The sequence below is a fragment of the Ipomoea nil genome, unplaced genomic scaffold (genome assembly GCF_001879475.1).
Source record: "Ipomoea nil cultivar Tokyo-kokei standard unplaced genomic scaffold, Asagao_1.1 scaffold1250, whole genome shotgun sequence".
In the NCBI taxonomy this organism is placed as follows: domain Eukaryota; kingdom Viridiplantae; phylum Streptophyta; class Magnoliopsida; order Solanales; family Convolvulaceae; genus Ipomoea; species Ipomoea nil.
This window is the reverse complement of record NW_017617678.1, coordinates 929,096-946,250: the sequence shown is the minus strand read 5'-3', so window position 1 is coordinate 946,250 and position 17,155 is coordinate 929,096. Positions and strand designations below refer to the sequence as shown.

Genomic DNA, 17,155 nt, shown 5'->3' with positions numbered 1-17,155 from the left:
CCTGGTAATGTGGATCATGGTCCACAAGAAAATTTGTATCAATTGTCATTATGGTATTTTCCTTAAATTAAAATATTTATCCAAAAAGTATTTGAATTCAAAATATTTAAATATAAAAAATTAAAATTTTTATACATCTGATGAAAGAGAATTGAAAAAAGATTAAGGCCTTGGTAAATGATTGTTAGCTGATTGGGTTAGAAGGTATGACTAGTTGATAACATTAGCTGATTGTTGAAAGATGTTTGGTAAATTAACTGTCAGCTGTTTGATATAATTTCTTTTTCTCAAAAAACTAATTGAAAAAGTTGTTTTGAACAGCTTTTTGTATTTTAGCATTTTGAAGTTATAAAAAGCTTATTAACCAAACACTTATATTGATTTTTTTAATCAAGTCAAACAACTAATAATGGTCAAATAAGTAAAAATTGACTAATAGGTTAACTATTTTATCAAAAAATGGCCTAAATAAATCTAGATTAGGAAGATTTTACATTAATATCAGCAAAGATTAAGGACCTTATGCCATCCAATGATAGAATTGAAGATTTTTCAGCCGCTTTCTAACACCACGGCAAATTATGCCCTGGACCCGTGTCCACAATGAATTGTGGACACGGGCCCAAAACGACGTCGTTTTTCAAAAAAACGCGTCATTTAGTTTAAAAAAAAAAAAAATTCGCGCATGTTTTGCCGTTAACGGCGTTATTTTTTTTTGGATTATGAATGTACAGTTATGCCGTTATGAATGTACAGTTATGCCGTTATGAATGTACAGTTATGCAATTATGAAATTATGAACACAGAGCTATAACATTATGAACTTACAATTATGAACATATAGCGATAAAATTTATGACCATGGAACTTTAAAATTGTGAATATAGAGCTTCGAAGATTATGAATGTACAATTATGAAGTTATGAATCTACAGTTATGGAGTTATGAATCTACAGTTATGAGATTATGAATCTACAGTTATGGAATTATGAATGTACAGTTATTGATCGAATTATGAACAAAGACCTCTGACATTATGAACTTACAATTATGAACATATAGTGATAAAATTATGAACATAGAGTTCTAAAATTGTGAACATAGAACTTCGAAAATTATGAATGTATAATTATGGAGTTATGAATGTACAGTTATAGAGTTATGAACGTACAGTTATGAAGTTATGAATGTACAGTTATTAACATATAGTAATAAAATTATGAACACATACTCCTATAACGAAGCAGTCTGAAATTTAAAAAAAAAAAAAAAAAAAAAAAGAAGAAGAAGAAGAAGAAGAAGGAGATAACAGTGCCTAACGGCAATGCATGCTGGACACGTGTCCAACGCATAACGATTGTAACACCACTTTTGTCAATCCTTATACCATGGGATAAACATATATTATTTGGACCAAAGAAATTATACAATTGACAACCCCATCAACTTCTTACAGATTAGTTCGTTGCATTGGTCCAATCATGTAAAACCCCGTCAAATGAATGGGCTTTGAAATTTCAATATCCACATGAAGAGAGAGGGCAAATTATATCGTGCACCGCGGTGCATAATCGATTATGCATCGCGTATCAAAACGATATCGTTTTGTTAAATCGCGTATTGGGTGTGTCAGGGTGATCGTAACTTGCATGTTTAGTAGGTATATATATATTCTCAACATACTGAAGCCCAATGAGTCAATATTATTTCCATTGAGGCTCAAATCCATGACCTCCCACTTGAAAGAGTCACTTTATGCTGCTTGATCACAAGGTCTTTGGCGGGAATGTTTTTTTATTAGTGAATATAGCAAAATGATTGAAAAGGTAAAGTACTATACTAACGGTTAGGGCTGTTAACGAACCGAACATAAACGAACGGTCGTGTTCGTGTTCGTTTATGTTCGTGTTCGTGTTCGTTTGTTAAGGTTTTTAAAAACCCTGTTCGTGTTCGTTTGTTAAGCGTTCGTTAACGTTTGCGAACACGTTCACGAACGTGTCATGTTTGCGAACACGTTCACGAACGTGTCATGTTCGCGAACGTGTTTGTTAATATTCGTGAACACGTTCGCAAACGTGTTCGTTAATGTTAACAAACACGTTCATTAACAAGCACGTTCACGAACATATTTATTTACGTTCATGAACACTTAATAAACAAACACCTGCACATGTTATTGATCACAATTCGTTCGTGAACAATAAATAATTTACGTTCACGAACAATAATCAAACAAATAACACAACTACATAACAAATATAATATAATATAATATATATGTTTGTGAACATGTTCGCGAACATTATTAAACGAACACAAACAAGCTTGTTCACGAACATTATTAAACGAACATAAACGAGTTTGTTCACGAACATTAGTAAACGAACACAAACGAGCTTGTTCACGATCTCTTAGCAAACGAGCTTAGAACTGTTCAAGCTCTGTTCGTTTATTAACCAAGCTCTAAATTTTGTTTGTTAATGTTCGTTTACCTTAACAAACGAACATAAACAAACGCTTACCGAACACAAACACAAGTAGTTTACTGAAAGCTCTGTTCGCTAACACCCCTACTAACGGTAAATAATTGCAAATTCCATTTTGGAATAACATTAAATTCTCTTTCTCTAAAAGAAATTGAATGCCGACTTGGTGTGCTTAACATATTTAAATAGCAAAAGGATTGAAAGGGGAAAGTCCTGTACTAACGGAAAACAAGCATTATATTATATTTTCTCAAAAGAAAATGAATGTCGACTTGATGTGGTTAACATATTTAAATAGCAAAAGGATTGAAAGGGAAAAGTACTGTACTAACGGAAAACAATTGCAAATTCCATTGCAATTTTTTTTTTTTTTTTCACTACTAACTCTCTATTAAAATGTAATAATATACTTTCTCAATTTATTGAAGTACAAGTAAGGGTTCAAACTCATGAATTCCAATTTGAGAGAATCATTTCATTCCAGTTGATCTCAATGTCATTGACTAAATGTCTTAATTAGTTATATAGTACATTCTTCCAAAAAGTTAAACTCCAACCCTAAAGACTCCCACACCCCGTCCCAACAGAGCATCTGGGATGATGTAAATCATGGTAACTCAACTAAACATGAACCACAGAGGCTAGACTGCAATACTTAACATATTTAAAGAGGAAAACATATTTTGGCAAGAATATTATTTCCTTTTCCGCGGAAGTTTGGCACGCAGTATTTTCCAACTCCCACAGGGCGTTTGGTTGGAGGGATTTTAAATTCCTTTCCCACTTAATTCCCACCTAATTCCAAAGGCCATAAAATTCCGTAATTTGGTTGGAAGGAATTGCAATTCCATGGAATTGCAATTCCCCCATTTTCATGGAATTAAAATCCCATGCCCCCCCCCCCCCCCCCCCCCTAGGATTTTAATTCCTGGGATTTTAGAAAGAAAAAAAATATTGATGAGACAAAATTACCCTTCTCTTGTTTAACCTAAAATGAATGTCTGATCTTTCCTTTTAACAACAACAATGGACATTTTGGACTTTATACTATTTATTCCTTTTCAATTCTCATGTATACCAAACATTGAAATTGAAATTCCCAGTAATTCTATTCCTGTCAACCAAACACTGGAATTTAAATTCCCACTTTATTCCCAGTAATTCAACTCCCATGGAATTACAATTCCTTTCCCACATAATTCCCCCACTCCAACCAAACGCCCTGCCATAGCATTTCGATTTTTTTTTTTTTTTTGATATTATTAAATTAAAATGACTCACTTAAAAAAGTTGAATAGTCAAAACATTGTTATTGATAGAAAACATTTCCAATTCAGTCTATAAAGAAAATATGGTGAAAAGTGGAAGAGAGTCTAGCATGATCCTTATTTTTGCCTTATTGGCAGGAGAGTATTTTCAGGCGTAAGATCGAAAGAAAGAAAAAAAAGAAAAAGAAAATAAGAGATGGAGGAAGGTCCGAAGGTATAACAACCTTGATGTCAACTTCTTTGAGTTCTATCTTCTATGTTTGTTGCTAGTAGGGCAAGGTAACGAAATTACGTGAGATCGTCTTACGAATCTTTGTCAATAAGATGTACGGATCGAATCAAAATGAAAATCTAATACTTATATTAAAAAATGTAATACTAATTATGAATAAAATATTTGTTACTTTTATATTTTGATTTAAAAGCATTACATTTTGTCTCAAAAGTAGTACAATTTTCATTATAAATAACAAACACTTTATTCATTATTAATACTCCGTATTATATTTTTCAATAAAAATATTACATTTCTATCTTGACCGACTTATTTCACGAATAAGAATTTGTGAGACGATCTCACAGGAGATCAGTGCAAGTGTGCAACAATTCAAAATTATTTCGGATTTTTAATTTAAGTTTTTATTGTGTTGCACGTAGTTTTATCATATATATATATATATATATATATATATATATATATATATATATATGATAAGTGTGTGCTATTATTATTACTAGTATTTGTCCCGTGCGATGCACAGAAAATATGTTATAAAAATATATCATATATGATGTTTATTCATATATAAAAATTTTGTTATTTAATAATTATGTGTGAATTGCTATGATAAATTATGAACATAAATATATTTACAATTAAAATAAGAATTGGTATTTAAGGTGGGTGATTACTACAAATCTTAAATTATATTAAAAATTTATTACATAGCATTTAATATTACAAATTTTTAAGAATTGAACCTAGTAAACTACAATAGTAATTGAATTACAATTTTCAGAGTCACCACGGATCAAAAATTTTAGGTCTAAAATTTTGATCCGTGGTGACTCTGAAAATTGTTAGAAATTTTAAAGGTCTAAAAATTTTGATCCGTGGTGACTCTGAAAATTGTAATTCAATTACTATTGTAGTTTACTAAGTTCTTGAAAATTTGTAATATTAAATACTATGTACTAAAATTTTAAGATTGACCTCATTAGAATAATCTCAATTGAAGTTTATTTGTAAGTTTTTGGATGGATTAGATGAGGCAAGAGAGATGAAAATGAATTAAGGTTAATTTAAATTTTTATGCACCATGTAATAAATAAATCTTAACTATAATATAATCATATAGTTTGGTGAGCAATTATTGCTCACTAAACCATATGACTATATTATAGTTAAAGATTTTTTTATTTTTTATTGGGAAAATGGCACTTCTTCCCCCTAAGTTATATACTTATAGCACTTCTCCCCCTGAATTATTCAAGTGGCTGTTTTTCCCCCTGAAATGTTAAATGGACATATTTACCCTTAAAATAAATATTTCATTTATTTTCCTTCTCCAACAAATTATGACAATAATTTGGTTCAAGCCAAACAAACACTATAGCAACCAAACCGGAACATTCCAATTACAATTTAGAATCGAAACTCGATATTTGGAGTTTATTAAAATCGCAAACCGGAACGGACGATTCATGTACCGAACTGAAAAAATAAAATACGTTTATTGTTGAATTTAGACTATTTAAAATAAAAAATAAAATTTTAAAATAAAGACGGTTCAAAATCGCGAACCGGATAGATCCAATTTTTTTTATTCATAATTTTAATAAATTGAAATCCAAATATTAGGTTCTAGATCTGAATCATAACCGGAAACTTTTAATTCAATTGCTATAGTGTCCTGTTCAGTTTGATCTGAACCGTGGTCATCCCTACGTATACGCGATAATTTGTTAGAGAAGTAAAATAAATAAAATGTTTACTTTATGGGTAGAAATGTCAATTTAATATATCAGGGGGAGAAACCACCACTTTTAAAATAATTGAGGGGGCTAATGTGCTTACCTAAATAATTAAGGGAGAAAAATAACTATAAGTATATAACTCAGGGGGAAAAAGTACCATTTTTCCTTTTTTATTTTGAAAAAGTATGTGCTATTATTCAATTCTTAATGCATTAAAAAGTTTGACTACTTAATTGATTTGATGTATATGGAAGAGACAAGAGAGTGAGAAGCTAAGTAATCTGACCACGTATGCATCCTGTAATGCATGCTATAAGTTGAACAAAATACCAAGAGATGCAAATGTATGTGTAACTCATGCCAGGGTATTAGAGTAGTAGCGTTTGTGCAACTAAATTTTTTTAAAGATCACTATCACATTTTTAAGATGCTGGATGCTGAACTTAACCATTCACCGGCGTTCCCAATAATCCTTTAGCACATAGTGCTGGACTTACCTCTTACTGCGCCCAACATAATCTATTCAGAGATAATATGTATGGTTAATAATTGGAGACATGCTCAATTTGATTTGAGAAAGTATTTCAAACACGTTAGGGAATCTCACCGGAATTTAATGGAAAATACATGCTATTTGGTAACATAGTTAGCTTATCGATCAATTTTAACGTATTTGATCATTATTAGTTGTTTGGCTTGGTTAAATATTCAATATAAGTGTTTGATTTATTAGCTTTTTGTAACATGATATTGTTCCAAAATTCTAAAATTAAAAAAGATGCTCAAAACAGTTTTTTCTATTAGTTTTTTTTTTAAGAAAGTCATTTTGCATGTATTCAGCTATCAACTAATAGTTAATTTACCAAACACTTTTCTACAATCAGCTAATGTTATCATTTATCAACTAATCAAACCCACTAACCCAATCAGCTAATAACTATTTACCAAACACTCCCTATAGACTCATATTTTCTACCCTTAACTTTTACTCCCACACACAAAATCTGATGTAAACACCCATATTAGGACCCATATGAAAAAAAAATAACTTATTAGTACCCGTCACATAAAGAGTAGAATTTAAAGAGTAAGATTTAAATTTTGGTTTTAAAATTTGAAATCACTTTATGTAAGCAGCTAGACGGAGACTTCATATTGCGGTATAAACAGCAACAAAGTCCGACAGTAATGATCCGACATAAGCTATATCAGAGTATTCTTGGTACCCACTGAATGAGTTAGGAAAAGTATCAGTCACATTCTTGGTGTTCACAATATTGCCGTCCATGTCGAAGTTCACCGCAATGGAGTCCGTCATAGGAATAGGCGGCGGCGGCTGCTGCTGAGGTTTAGGGATGTTCAAAGCCACCCAGAAACCCCCTAATGTCCCCCTCTTCACGTTGTCTGGATATCCTTCAAGGTTTTCCATCACGGTCTGGGTTGTATTAGCCTTTGGACCACTAATGAAATACTTGATAATCCTGCGTCCGATGTACTCAGAGATCATAATGAATGTCTGGTCTATGTCCGTTGCCATCCCGGCAGGCCCCGACAGCCCGTTTAGCAACACCGTTACTTGTCCCTTGGCCGCCGAGTACTTTAGCAGTCTCCCCGACGTGTCGCCGCTCTGCACTATTTGCGTATAGTTGCTGCAAATTAAGATAGCCAACGTTTTAATTAATTTGTTGTTAATGGTAGTAAGTGGGATTGTTAATGTAGGGCGGAGGTCTACTGGTCAAGTCTAGTCCTGGATGGTTGAAAATTGTTAAGGCGGAAGTCAATAAAGGGCCTATAAAATGCTGGTAAACAACTTAAAAGGTTGAATTCAACACCAGCGTCTCGAAAATGTGATGGTGGTCTGAAAGTGATAAGTAAACCATTAAAATTAGCAATGTTGAAAAAATTGCTAGGTGCCCTCTAGGTGCATGGGAACACTTAGGGCGCCTAGGCCCGATTTTTGCAACACTGGAAATTAGTAAGTGTGCTCTAACAAGTGGGTTCAAGTCCAAGCAGATGGGGTAAAGAGCTGGTAAAAGACTTAAAAGTCCAAGTCTAGCACCCAGCTTCTCGAAATATGATGGTTGTCTAAAAGTGATAGGGAAATCATTATAGGTGCTCTAACAAGTGATTTCTGAGCCATGTCACAGATTCGAGCCCCAGCAATAACCTTGAGAGACTGTTGGGTCGAGGCTGATAAAGGACCAATAAATGGTTTAAAAGGGCCAAATTTAGCACCCAACATATGGAAAATGTGAAAATAGTCTATAAAAAAAAATAAAATTTCACCTTTTGCGCTTAGCTTGATCCTAACAGTTATTCAGTTAATAATGTAAGTTGCGCCTTCGCGCTTGATCCTAAGAGTTAATAATGTATATTTTGAGAGTGAGTATTATGATATGGTACAGTGATCGGAATATGTCGCCGGCATCTATGAAATACACGTCCGCAGTTAATTCATCGACGGCTACAGCATCGATAAAGCTGAAATTTCTGCCATTAACGCCGGCTGCTAGCTGAGTTGCAAGCCCACCATTATTTCTTTCCACCTTTAGAAGTCCATAAAACATGTCAGTCACATAGAGCACACCACGAGCATGATCAAAGTCAAGACCCAATGGTCTTCCACATTCGGCTCGTATATTTGTAATGTTGATCCCATCACATTTTTCCTTCGTCCTGATATGGTCAAAATATAATTCAATTATAATTAAAACTTCTGTCAGGAATAAAGTGTTTGTTAAGAAAAAATGTAATACTTTTACATTTTGATTTAAAAGTATTATATTGTTCTCATTCGACCCGTCTCACGGATAAGCATATGTGAGGGGCCGGTTTCATAGGAGAGTCACAATATAGAGGTAAAAACTTGTCTGAGCCCGTGACAAAAACTTGTGTGAAACCGTTTCATGGATATTTGTGTGTGAGACGGATCGAGTTGTAGACAAATAGGTATGATTTTAGTTATAAGTATTACAATATTTATCGTATTATAATTTCTATCATAAGTAATAAACAACTATCATAGATTCAACCTATCTCACGAATTAAGATCCATGGGATAGTCTCACACACAAGTGACTCAAAATACAGTTCTATTATATAAATGCAAGACATGCATCCTTCTCCCAAAAGGTACGGTTGAATCACCAACCCCAAGGGCCCCACAGAGTATTTGGGGATGTAAATCACGGCGACTTAATGACTAACAGACATGAAAAAATGCCAGTGAGCACAAGGAATCTGCCCATGTCCACTTTAGACATAATCCTAACATTGACACCGTCAAAGTTCAAATATTGATCTCTTCTCCCAAATATTACTTACTAAACATTGAGTTAAGCCCGTGCTGGCAAGACATATGCATCCTACTTAACATGGCGAACACTTACTATACCTGTAAGGCGATGTGGTAGCAAAATCATTGAAATTCCCATTCAGATATTTGAGGATTCTGCCATCAGTAACACCGGTATAAATTCCTTGGTCTAGTGGATCAATAGCAGTGTCTTCAGGGCCAGAGGCATGCTGGAGATTGAGAATGATTGGGAAATCTACACCAGGCTGAGAATGAATCACATATGGAGAGGAAATGAACATTAGTATGGAAATCCAGAACATTGTTAGTGATTTCATATTGCTTGAAGATGAGATGAGAGTAGATGGTGATGATCCAATGAATTGAGTCTATTTATATAGGGAGGGTGAGACACAATTGTTTCGTGTTTCCAATCCACGCTATATCTACTCCTACATGGTGTGGAAAATACAACAAATATATATATATATATATATATATATATATATATATATATATATATATAGAATAAGGCTCATATGCGGCAGTGGCTTTAGGTGCGGCGGTGCGGTCATATTAGCGTCGTCCATTCTGCTTAATCTAACGGCAGTGGCTAATTTCTGAAGATTTAAAGATTTAAGCGCGTCCTGGTAAGTGGGGGGTGTTATGGTAATTGTATTGGTTATTTATATCGGTCGCTTGTCAGTATACACCAACACTGTTAACAAAATACACCAATAGTGTTAGGAAAAAGCACCACAATGAAATGCACAAATACACCAAAAAATACACAACACACCCAAAAAATACACCATATAACTCATCACCCCAATGATGTATTCTGAACACTGTGTGATGCTTTTAGTCATACCTAGTGGTGTGTTTTGGTGATGCGTATCGAATTTGTGCATGTTTTTTTTGGTGTGCATTTTCTAACATGGATGGTGTATATTTGTATAACTATTAGTGCGGTCGCACTGACCACTCGGGAAGGCACCAACACAAATTCTCAAATACACCACAGTAAAGTTAATAATGCACCAATAATGAACATAAAACACACAACACTATGATTTGATATATTCTGGTGCCTAATGACGACTTTAACCTTGCAGTTCGCGTACTGTGAGAACGCGCGCGAAAATATCGGAAAAGCCTTGATAAATGTGATTCGTTGGATTTATCTAATCTAATGGCCTATAATTAACCGCACCGCTGCACCTAAGTGCACTGCTGCACTTGAACCTTCCTCTCTCTCTCTCTCTCTCTCTCTCTATATATATATATATATATATATATATATATATATATATATATATATATATATATATATATATATATATATATATATATATATATATATATATAAATGATTCGCCCAGACGCGAAATAGGAATGGATTCTGTCCGTCCACGTGTCTAGATCTAATGGATGAGAAACACTGATTTTTTAAAAAAGTGCGGTGGCATTTTTGTAAATAATTGAACATCGAAGTGCAAGTAAAATGTATTACAAGTGCATGTAAAATGTATTATAGGTGCAAGTAAAAATTTGCACCGAGCATCAATACTAAGTGCACCTATAGTTATAAGTAGTTGCACCTATAGTTCTAAGTAGTTGCACACATAGTTATAAGTAGTTGCATCTAGGTGCATGAATGTTTGCGAGTACTTTTCAGGGGTATTACTACCCGCTGAACTCAGATCAATGAATGTTAACAAGGCAAAATTGGTGAAAGTAGGTGCACCTATAGTTATAAGTAGTTGCATCTATAGTTATAAATAGTTGCACCTACATTTATAAGCACACCCAGGTGCATGAATGTTTGCATGAAGTGAATGCTAACAAGGCAAAATTATATGCACTTATAGGTGAAAGTAGGTGCAGTTGTAAGTGATTTTACTTGCAGTTCGATGTTCAATTATTTACGAAAATGCCACCGTGTTTTTTTTTTAAGTTATTAGATCTGGATACGTGTCGTGCGTTGATTCGTTCGCATATTCCTTCCTGGGCACTTATTCGCACCTGAGTGCATCCCTATATATATATATATATATATTTGAAATTGCATTCTCATGTTTATTTCTGAAAAAAAAAAGAAAAAGAAAATGAATGTCGACTTGATGTGGTTAACATATTTAAATAGCAAAAGGATTGAAAAAAGGTAAAAGTACTGTACTAACGGAAAACAATTGCAAATTCCATTGCATTCTCTTTCTCGATCTAAATTGATTAAAGAAATTGAATGTCTTAATAATTAGTTATAAAGTACATGCAATACTTAACATATTTAAAGAGGAAAGCATATTTTGGCAAGAATATTATCTTCCTATATATTAAAGTCATAAGATTTCGGCCAATGAAATGGCTTCATTTTCCCGCTCAAAATATACTATGCCGTTTTGGTTTTCTCTCGGTATTAAACACATAAAAAAAACGAATACAGAAAATCAATTGTGTTTGTCTTTTAATTGAAAGAATAAATCTATGATTAACAGCCATTTTTTAGAGTCCCAATTATTTGGGAAAGTGGTCAGTCGCCTTTCATATTAATGCGGTTGCCAACAATTTAATTGGGACTCTAATAAAGGAACAACTATTGAGTAATACAATACGATACAAATACAAATACAATTGATTTTACGATCTACATACAACGGATACAACATATATATATGAAGTTGCAAATTAAATTTGCCCATGCGTCGTTTGTTCTTCCAATGTGCAGTCTCATTTGGGAGGCAACCGAGAGATCATGGCTGATTTGAAACTTCTCACCAAGCCTGTATAAATACTTGGTACTAACTTCATAATTGTCTACCATTATTCTCTCCTTCAGTCTAAGTGATTCCTTCATCTTTCTTGGTTGCTTTCAAATTTCTGAATATCTACAAATGGCTCCTGTTTATATTCTAGGCAAAAACATCAAATTATCTACTTACAAAAAAGCTATCAGGCTACGGTTGATTCGTACCTATACGGTACCCGAAGGTCGCAACAGTTCGGATAGCATCAAGAGTCAGGAATGTGTCTTTCATGACAGTGAGGTAAGTTCTCTTTCAATTTCAACTGCAAAAAGAAATGTATAATTTGTTAGTCAATATATATGTTCTTGGTTGATAGGGTACATACATTCATGGGAACATCCCTAAAGACTGCGTGGAAAAGTATTCTAAACTTTTAAAAGAAGGGAAGGTTTATGCCATCAAAGATTTTGCAGTTATATCCCACTACTACCAATACAAAACTACTGATCACAACTACATGATCAGATTTAGTCATGAGACTATTGTTGAGAGACACAGGCGCAAGGGTTTTCCCTTACTAATGTTTCGGCTTAAGTCTTATACTGACTTAATGAGTGGCAATGTGTCTGAAAAGCATCTCATTGGTATGATCTATTACTTATTTTCTCTATATTATATATCCTATATCCTATATCCTATGTTTTCATTGTACTTTGTTCCATTTTAACCCTTCTATTCCCCTTTTAGATGTGATTGGTAGAGTGGTGGAGTACTACAGTCCAAAAGAGATTCTTATAGCTGGATTTCCCTCTAAACTGGTGGATTTTCTCATAGAAGATGGCCAGTAAGTATTATTCCTCTTCTAAATTTATGTCCATATATAAAACTGCATTAATATTTGCATTTTTTTTCCTAATTATAAACTGCTTATAAAATGGACATGTGTAGCATAATATTTTTGTCACCAATATATTACACATACACCCTAAAACTGGCAATCCATACCAGGCCACTGATTCAAATAGATAAAGGCAGATTCAACTAAATCTTAAAAAAGAAATTGAACATGTTAAGTACATACCAGGCCACTGTTTAATGCATTCAATTTTTCACTTTGATCAGTACTATAGTTACACCTGCAGTGAAATGAAATATTCTATAAGAAAAATAGCATAAAGATTGTATGTATTCAAATCTGTGATTGTAGAAGAAAATCCTATAAGAAAATCTTACTAAAGTCAAATGTGGATATCAAGTAATTCGACTCAAATATATATTATACAAAAAATACTTATCTTTATCAGATTCTTTCTATACTCCTTAATGTTGTTTTCAATCACATTGTAAGTCTTGTGCTATTTAAACATCCAATCTGCTTTTGTTGATTTTTCACTGTATTAGCCCAGTAGGACAGATTCAAATTTATTAAAAAACTAGACTTTAACATGTTAAATACATACCAGGCCACTGTTTAAAGCATCAATTATATCACTTTGAGGTGTAGGGTAGTTACACCTGCAGTAAATTAAATATTCTATAAGCAAAATAGCATTAAACAATCAACTCAGTATAAATTTATTCAGTACAATATAACTTATCTACTTACAATCTGTTTATTTAACTTTTAGGGGCAATCATCTTAAGTGTACTGTTTGGGATCAACATGTTGATACGGCCATGCATTATTTCAAGACCCACGTGGAAGGTCCTTTGATTGTTTTACTCCAACTCTGTCGAGCAAAGAAAGTGAATGGTAAGTGCATGATAACTTATTCATTAACATATACATTCATTATTTTTTAACAAATTTCTGTTTCTAATATGTAGATGAATTCAGAATTTCATCCTCCTACAATGCAACACAGTTATGGTTTAATCACCCTTGCAATGAATTTCAGGACTTTAAAGACAGGCAATTCCACATAATTTGTATTTTTAATCAACTTTCCTAGATCAATATGTTGACTATTTTTTTGTTCTTTACTATGCAGTTTGAAAGTTGATACCAGGCCACCTCTAAGTGTGCAAACTGTGTCTCACATGTGCTATGGAAATGCTGCAGAAAGTTCAAAATCTCCTTTGATAGTAACTACTATCGAGGATCTGTATGAAAGAGCCGAGGTACAATGTAACTTATTTTAATCTTAACATTCTATTTTGATTTTTTTAATCCTAATTTTTCAATTTTATTTAATTTGAACTAACAGGAAGGTTACTACTGGGTTCCTGGAAGGATTGTTGCTGTAGAGAGTACTACAAATTGGTATTACCATTCATGCAGGAGTGAGGGATGCTTTAGAAAATTGCACTTGAAGAGTGGGGCTCTACAGTGCCTAACATGTGGCACAACATGGCAAGAGGGAAACCTAAGGTATAGGCTCATTGTGAGGGTAGGAGATAAGACCACTGATGCTCCTTTTCTGTTGTGGGACAAGGAGTGCTGCAAGATAGTTGGAAAGACTGCATTTGATCTAAGGAGCAAATACTCGAAGGTATTTTTTAGACAACAAACAAAAAAAGCTGACTATACAATTTTGTTAAGTGTTTTTTTTTTTTTTTTTTTTTTTTTTTTTTTTTTTTTTTTTTGATGAAAGTGTTTGTATTTAAACACTTTTATTTTTTTTTAGGATGGGTCTCCTCTCCCAACTGGTATGGAAGAGGTCCGTAATAAGGCTATGGTCTTCAAAATTTCTGCTAAGAATGATCACTTCAAGAATAAAGCAATAGCTATACCTGTGGTTGCAATAGCACATGATTCAGACTTAGTTGATCATTACTGTCCCTGTTTAAGTGATGATCAAGATCAGCTATCAAGGATGCTAAATGAAGATGATTCAGATGCCGAGTCTGATGTAAGTCTGATATAATCAGTATATTTTTATCCTTCCAGGACAGGATACGTAATTGTTGAACATGATAAATCTATCAGTAGTACATGTTTGTGCATGTGAACAGTAAATTTGACATCTGTAAATGGGCCCCATTAGAAGAGCAATAGCAAAACTACCATCTATGCCACTTAGAGAAATCACAACTCAATTCAGATATTTTTACTATAAGCTGTGCAGTTTGTCCCTTTCACCACATATAAGGCTTAAAGAGAAAAGGAATTTTTTGGCATTCACAAGTCACAACAAACTTCTCAGCCTTGTATAATTGCCTCTGAAACATGGGTATATCTACCACCCTATCCCAAGCTATATTAAGTCAGGTAATTCTTTTTTTTTTTTAAATAATTTTTCCTCCATATGTAAACAAAAAGTATTTAAAAGTCAAACTGTCATTTACCAATTTACGAAGTAGTAATTAGTAAGGAAGATGCAGATGCCTTTCCTTAGACATTCTAAAAATCCAGACCAAGTAACTCAAGTTAAACATTATGCAAGTTGTACATAGATATAATGAATTTCACTGTGTGCAGCACTTCAAATAAATTTTAAAATTACATTGCTCCGCAATATTATAATCATGTCAGATTATCAAGTGGTAGAGGCAAAATTACCAACTAGAAAGCATAGATTAATAGAAGAGATGTATAGATTAAGTATAATGTATGCAACAATTACTGACAAACATGGACTTTGACAAGTCATTACCTTGCACTATCAAGACGTACTTGATAGCCAACCAAAGAATCATATGAACCTGGTGAAGATTCAACTCGCTCATCGGCAACTCTTTCAGCTACAGAAACTACCTATTTAAAAGAATTCTTAACATTAATCAATGTCATCAAGGAGTTAAAAGTGCAGAAGGAATCCTACGAGCAGTATATACAAATAAATTCCATTTTGTTTACCTTCTCCTTTTGGCTAAACTGGCAATTTCAAGCATAGGTTCTTTGATCTAATTTTTCCTTAAAACCATTAAGGTTGATAATATCTGATTATGTCGTTTTTAAAAGTGAAAAAGAACCAACGCCACTTATGAAAAAAGTTAAATCATTAATCAAGTCAAACTTTTGTGGGTGGGGGTGGGGGCAGGGTGAAAGGAGAATATGATGAAATTTACAGAAGTTGCAGAAGCCATGCAGACATGCTCAGAAGTTAAGTGTGAAAAAAGTTAAATTAAGAAGGAACAGAGGTTGGATACCTAAAACAAGTAAGCTTCAAAACAAGGCATAACAAATTCGAACCTGAGTTGTTTTACCACAACCTGTTTCCCCACAAACAACCAAAATATCATTCTTTTCAAGTGAATGCAAAATATCATCCTTTTAACTCAGCAATAGGAAGGGAAGCTCTGGATTTCAACATGTCCTAACATGAAAATTATAAATCAATTAGAATTTAGAAGCAAAACATTAAAAGAAGTATGCATATGACTACATTCAGCATAACTGATAAAGCATATAGAGAAAGTAATGGCAATTTTAAAAAAATGCAATAATAAGACGCTGCTCTAATACAGCCTTGAGAGCTGGACAAGGTAGAAGACCGGAATCCCCTTGCTGGCCTTGCATAATGAGACTGCACAAAATTCCAACTGCCATCTACATACTTGACAATTAAGCTTCAAAGAACAGGTCCACGGGATAGAATCTTCTCACTTTACTGTATCACATACATTTGAAAAATCCAACAATTAACCTAGGGTTCAAGAACATTCACAAGTTTCAAATATGAAAAATTGAACAATAGAATTAATACTAACCTAGGGTTGAAGACTAACCTGTACCATGTTAATGGAGGAAAGAGGCGACGTCGGCAGACCGGGGAGGGAAGAGGCGACGGCTGGCAGAGGAAGGCGAATACAACGAGGGTGAGATGGCAGCGGAGGTGTGAGACGGAGCGGCAGCGGTGAATCTAGACGGCAACAGAGGTGTGAGGTCTGAGGCTTGAGTGTACGTCGACTGACAGCGAAACTAAAAAAAATTTGCTAAGTGTAGGAGGGAAACTAAACAATTTTGCTAAGTATAGGAGGGAAACTAAAAAAAATTTGCCAAATGTACAAGAGGGAAACTAAAAAATTCCCTAAGTGTACAGCTGACTAGCTGAGGTTTATATTATTATTAATTATTTTTTGGAAAGAAATTAAAAAAATTAAAAAAAAATAGAGAGGGCGTAGCGAAATTTCAAAAAAAAAAAAAATCTAAAACGACGTCGTTTTGCATCAGGGCGCATAATGCAATGCGCGCCCTGGTGCAGGATATAAATTGCTCAGAACGGGGGTAAGAAAATAATAGCTTTATTACTTGGGGCACTAGACCCAAAATAGTAACCGGTATATAGGTACAGAACGGGGGTTAGAAAATAGTAACTTTATTATCTGGGGCGCTATACTTAAAATAATACTTAAAAGTCCCAGGTACAGGCCCAGGCTGGCGGCCCAAATATAAAGATCCAAATACAAAGATCACGACCCAATGAATGGGCTACAGCT

At 33.8% G+C, this 17,155-nt stretch overlaps 1 protein-coding gene and 1 long non-coding RNA gene across 6 annotated transcripts; both read right to left on the bottom strand.

Annotated features, from left to right (window-relative positions):
* Window positions 1–6,805: 6,805 nt before the first annotated feature.
* On the bottom strand, window positions 6,806–9,400 carry LOC109184140 (protein STRICTOSIDINE SYNTHASE-LIKE 11-like). The gene is made up of 3 exons (XM_019334182.1): window positions 9,126–9,400; window positions 8,135–8,407; window positions 6,806–7,380 (listed from the first exon to the last, which is right to left on the bottom strand). Exons 1-3 carry the CDS (start codon window positions 9,362–9,364, stop codon window positions 6,882–6,884), a joined length of 1,011 nt encoding a protein of 336 aa, XP_019189727.1. The 5' UTR covers window positions 9,365–9,400; the 3' UTR covers window positions 6,806–6,881.
* A 2,071-nt stretch (window positions 9,401–11,471) lies between these two features.
* LOC109184090 lies at window positions 11,472–16,658 on the bottom strand. 5 transcript variants are annotated; one of them, XR_002054707.1, is made up of 10 exons: window positions 16,445–16,652; window positions 16,211–16,326; window positions 15,909–16,032; window positions 15,370–15,470; window positions 14,507–14,555; window positions 13,380–13,503; window positions 13,234–13,288; window positions 12,855–12,909; window positions 12,001–12,095; window positions 11,472–11,914 (listed from the first exon to the last, which is right to left on the bottom strand). It is a non-coding gene; the product is annotated as an uncharacterized LOC109184090 (long non-coding RNA). The 5 variants fall into 5 exon arrangements; XR_002054703.1 differs by having other exon boundaries at window positions 15,909–16,326; window positions 16,445–16,658; XR_002054705.1 differs by having other exon boundaries at window positions 15,866–16,326.
* Window positions 16,659–17,155: the final 497 nt, after the last annotated feature.

Excerpts from the sequence above, each read along its gene's own strand:
- LOC109184140 (XM_019334182.1), bottom strand. The coding sequence starts at position 9,364 with ATGAAATCACTAACAATGTTCTGGATTTCCATACTAATGTTCATTTCC. Across the intron at positions 8,408-9,125 it reads GCTACCACATCGCCTTACAG|GACGAAGGAAAAATGTGATG; the intron begins GTATAGTAAGTG and ends TGACCATATCAG. Across the intron at positions 7,381-8,134 it reads GGCGACATATTCCGATCACT|CAACTATACGCAAATAGTGC; the intron begins GTACCATATCAT and ends CTTAATTTGCAG.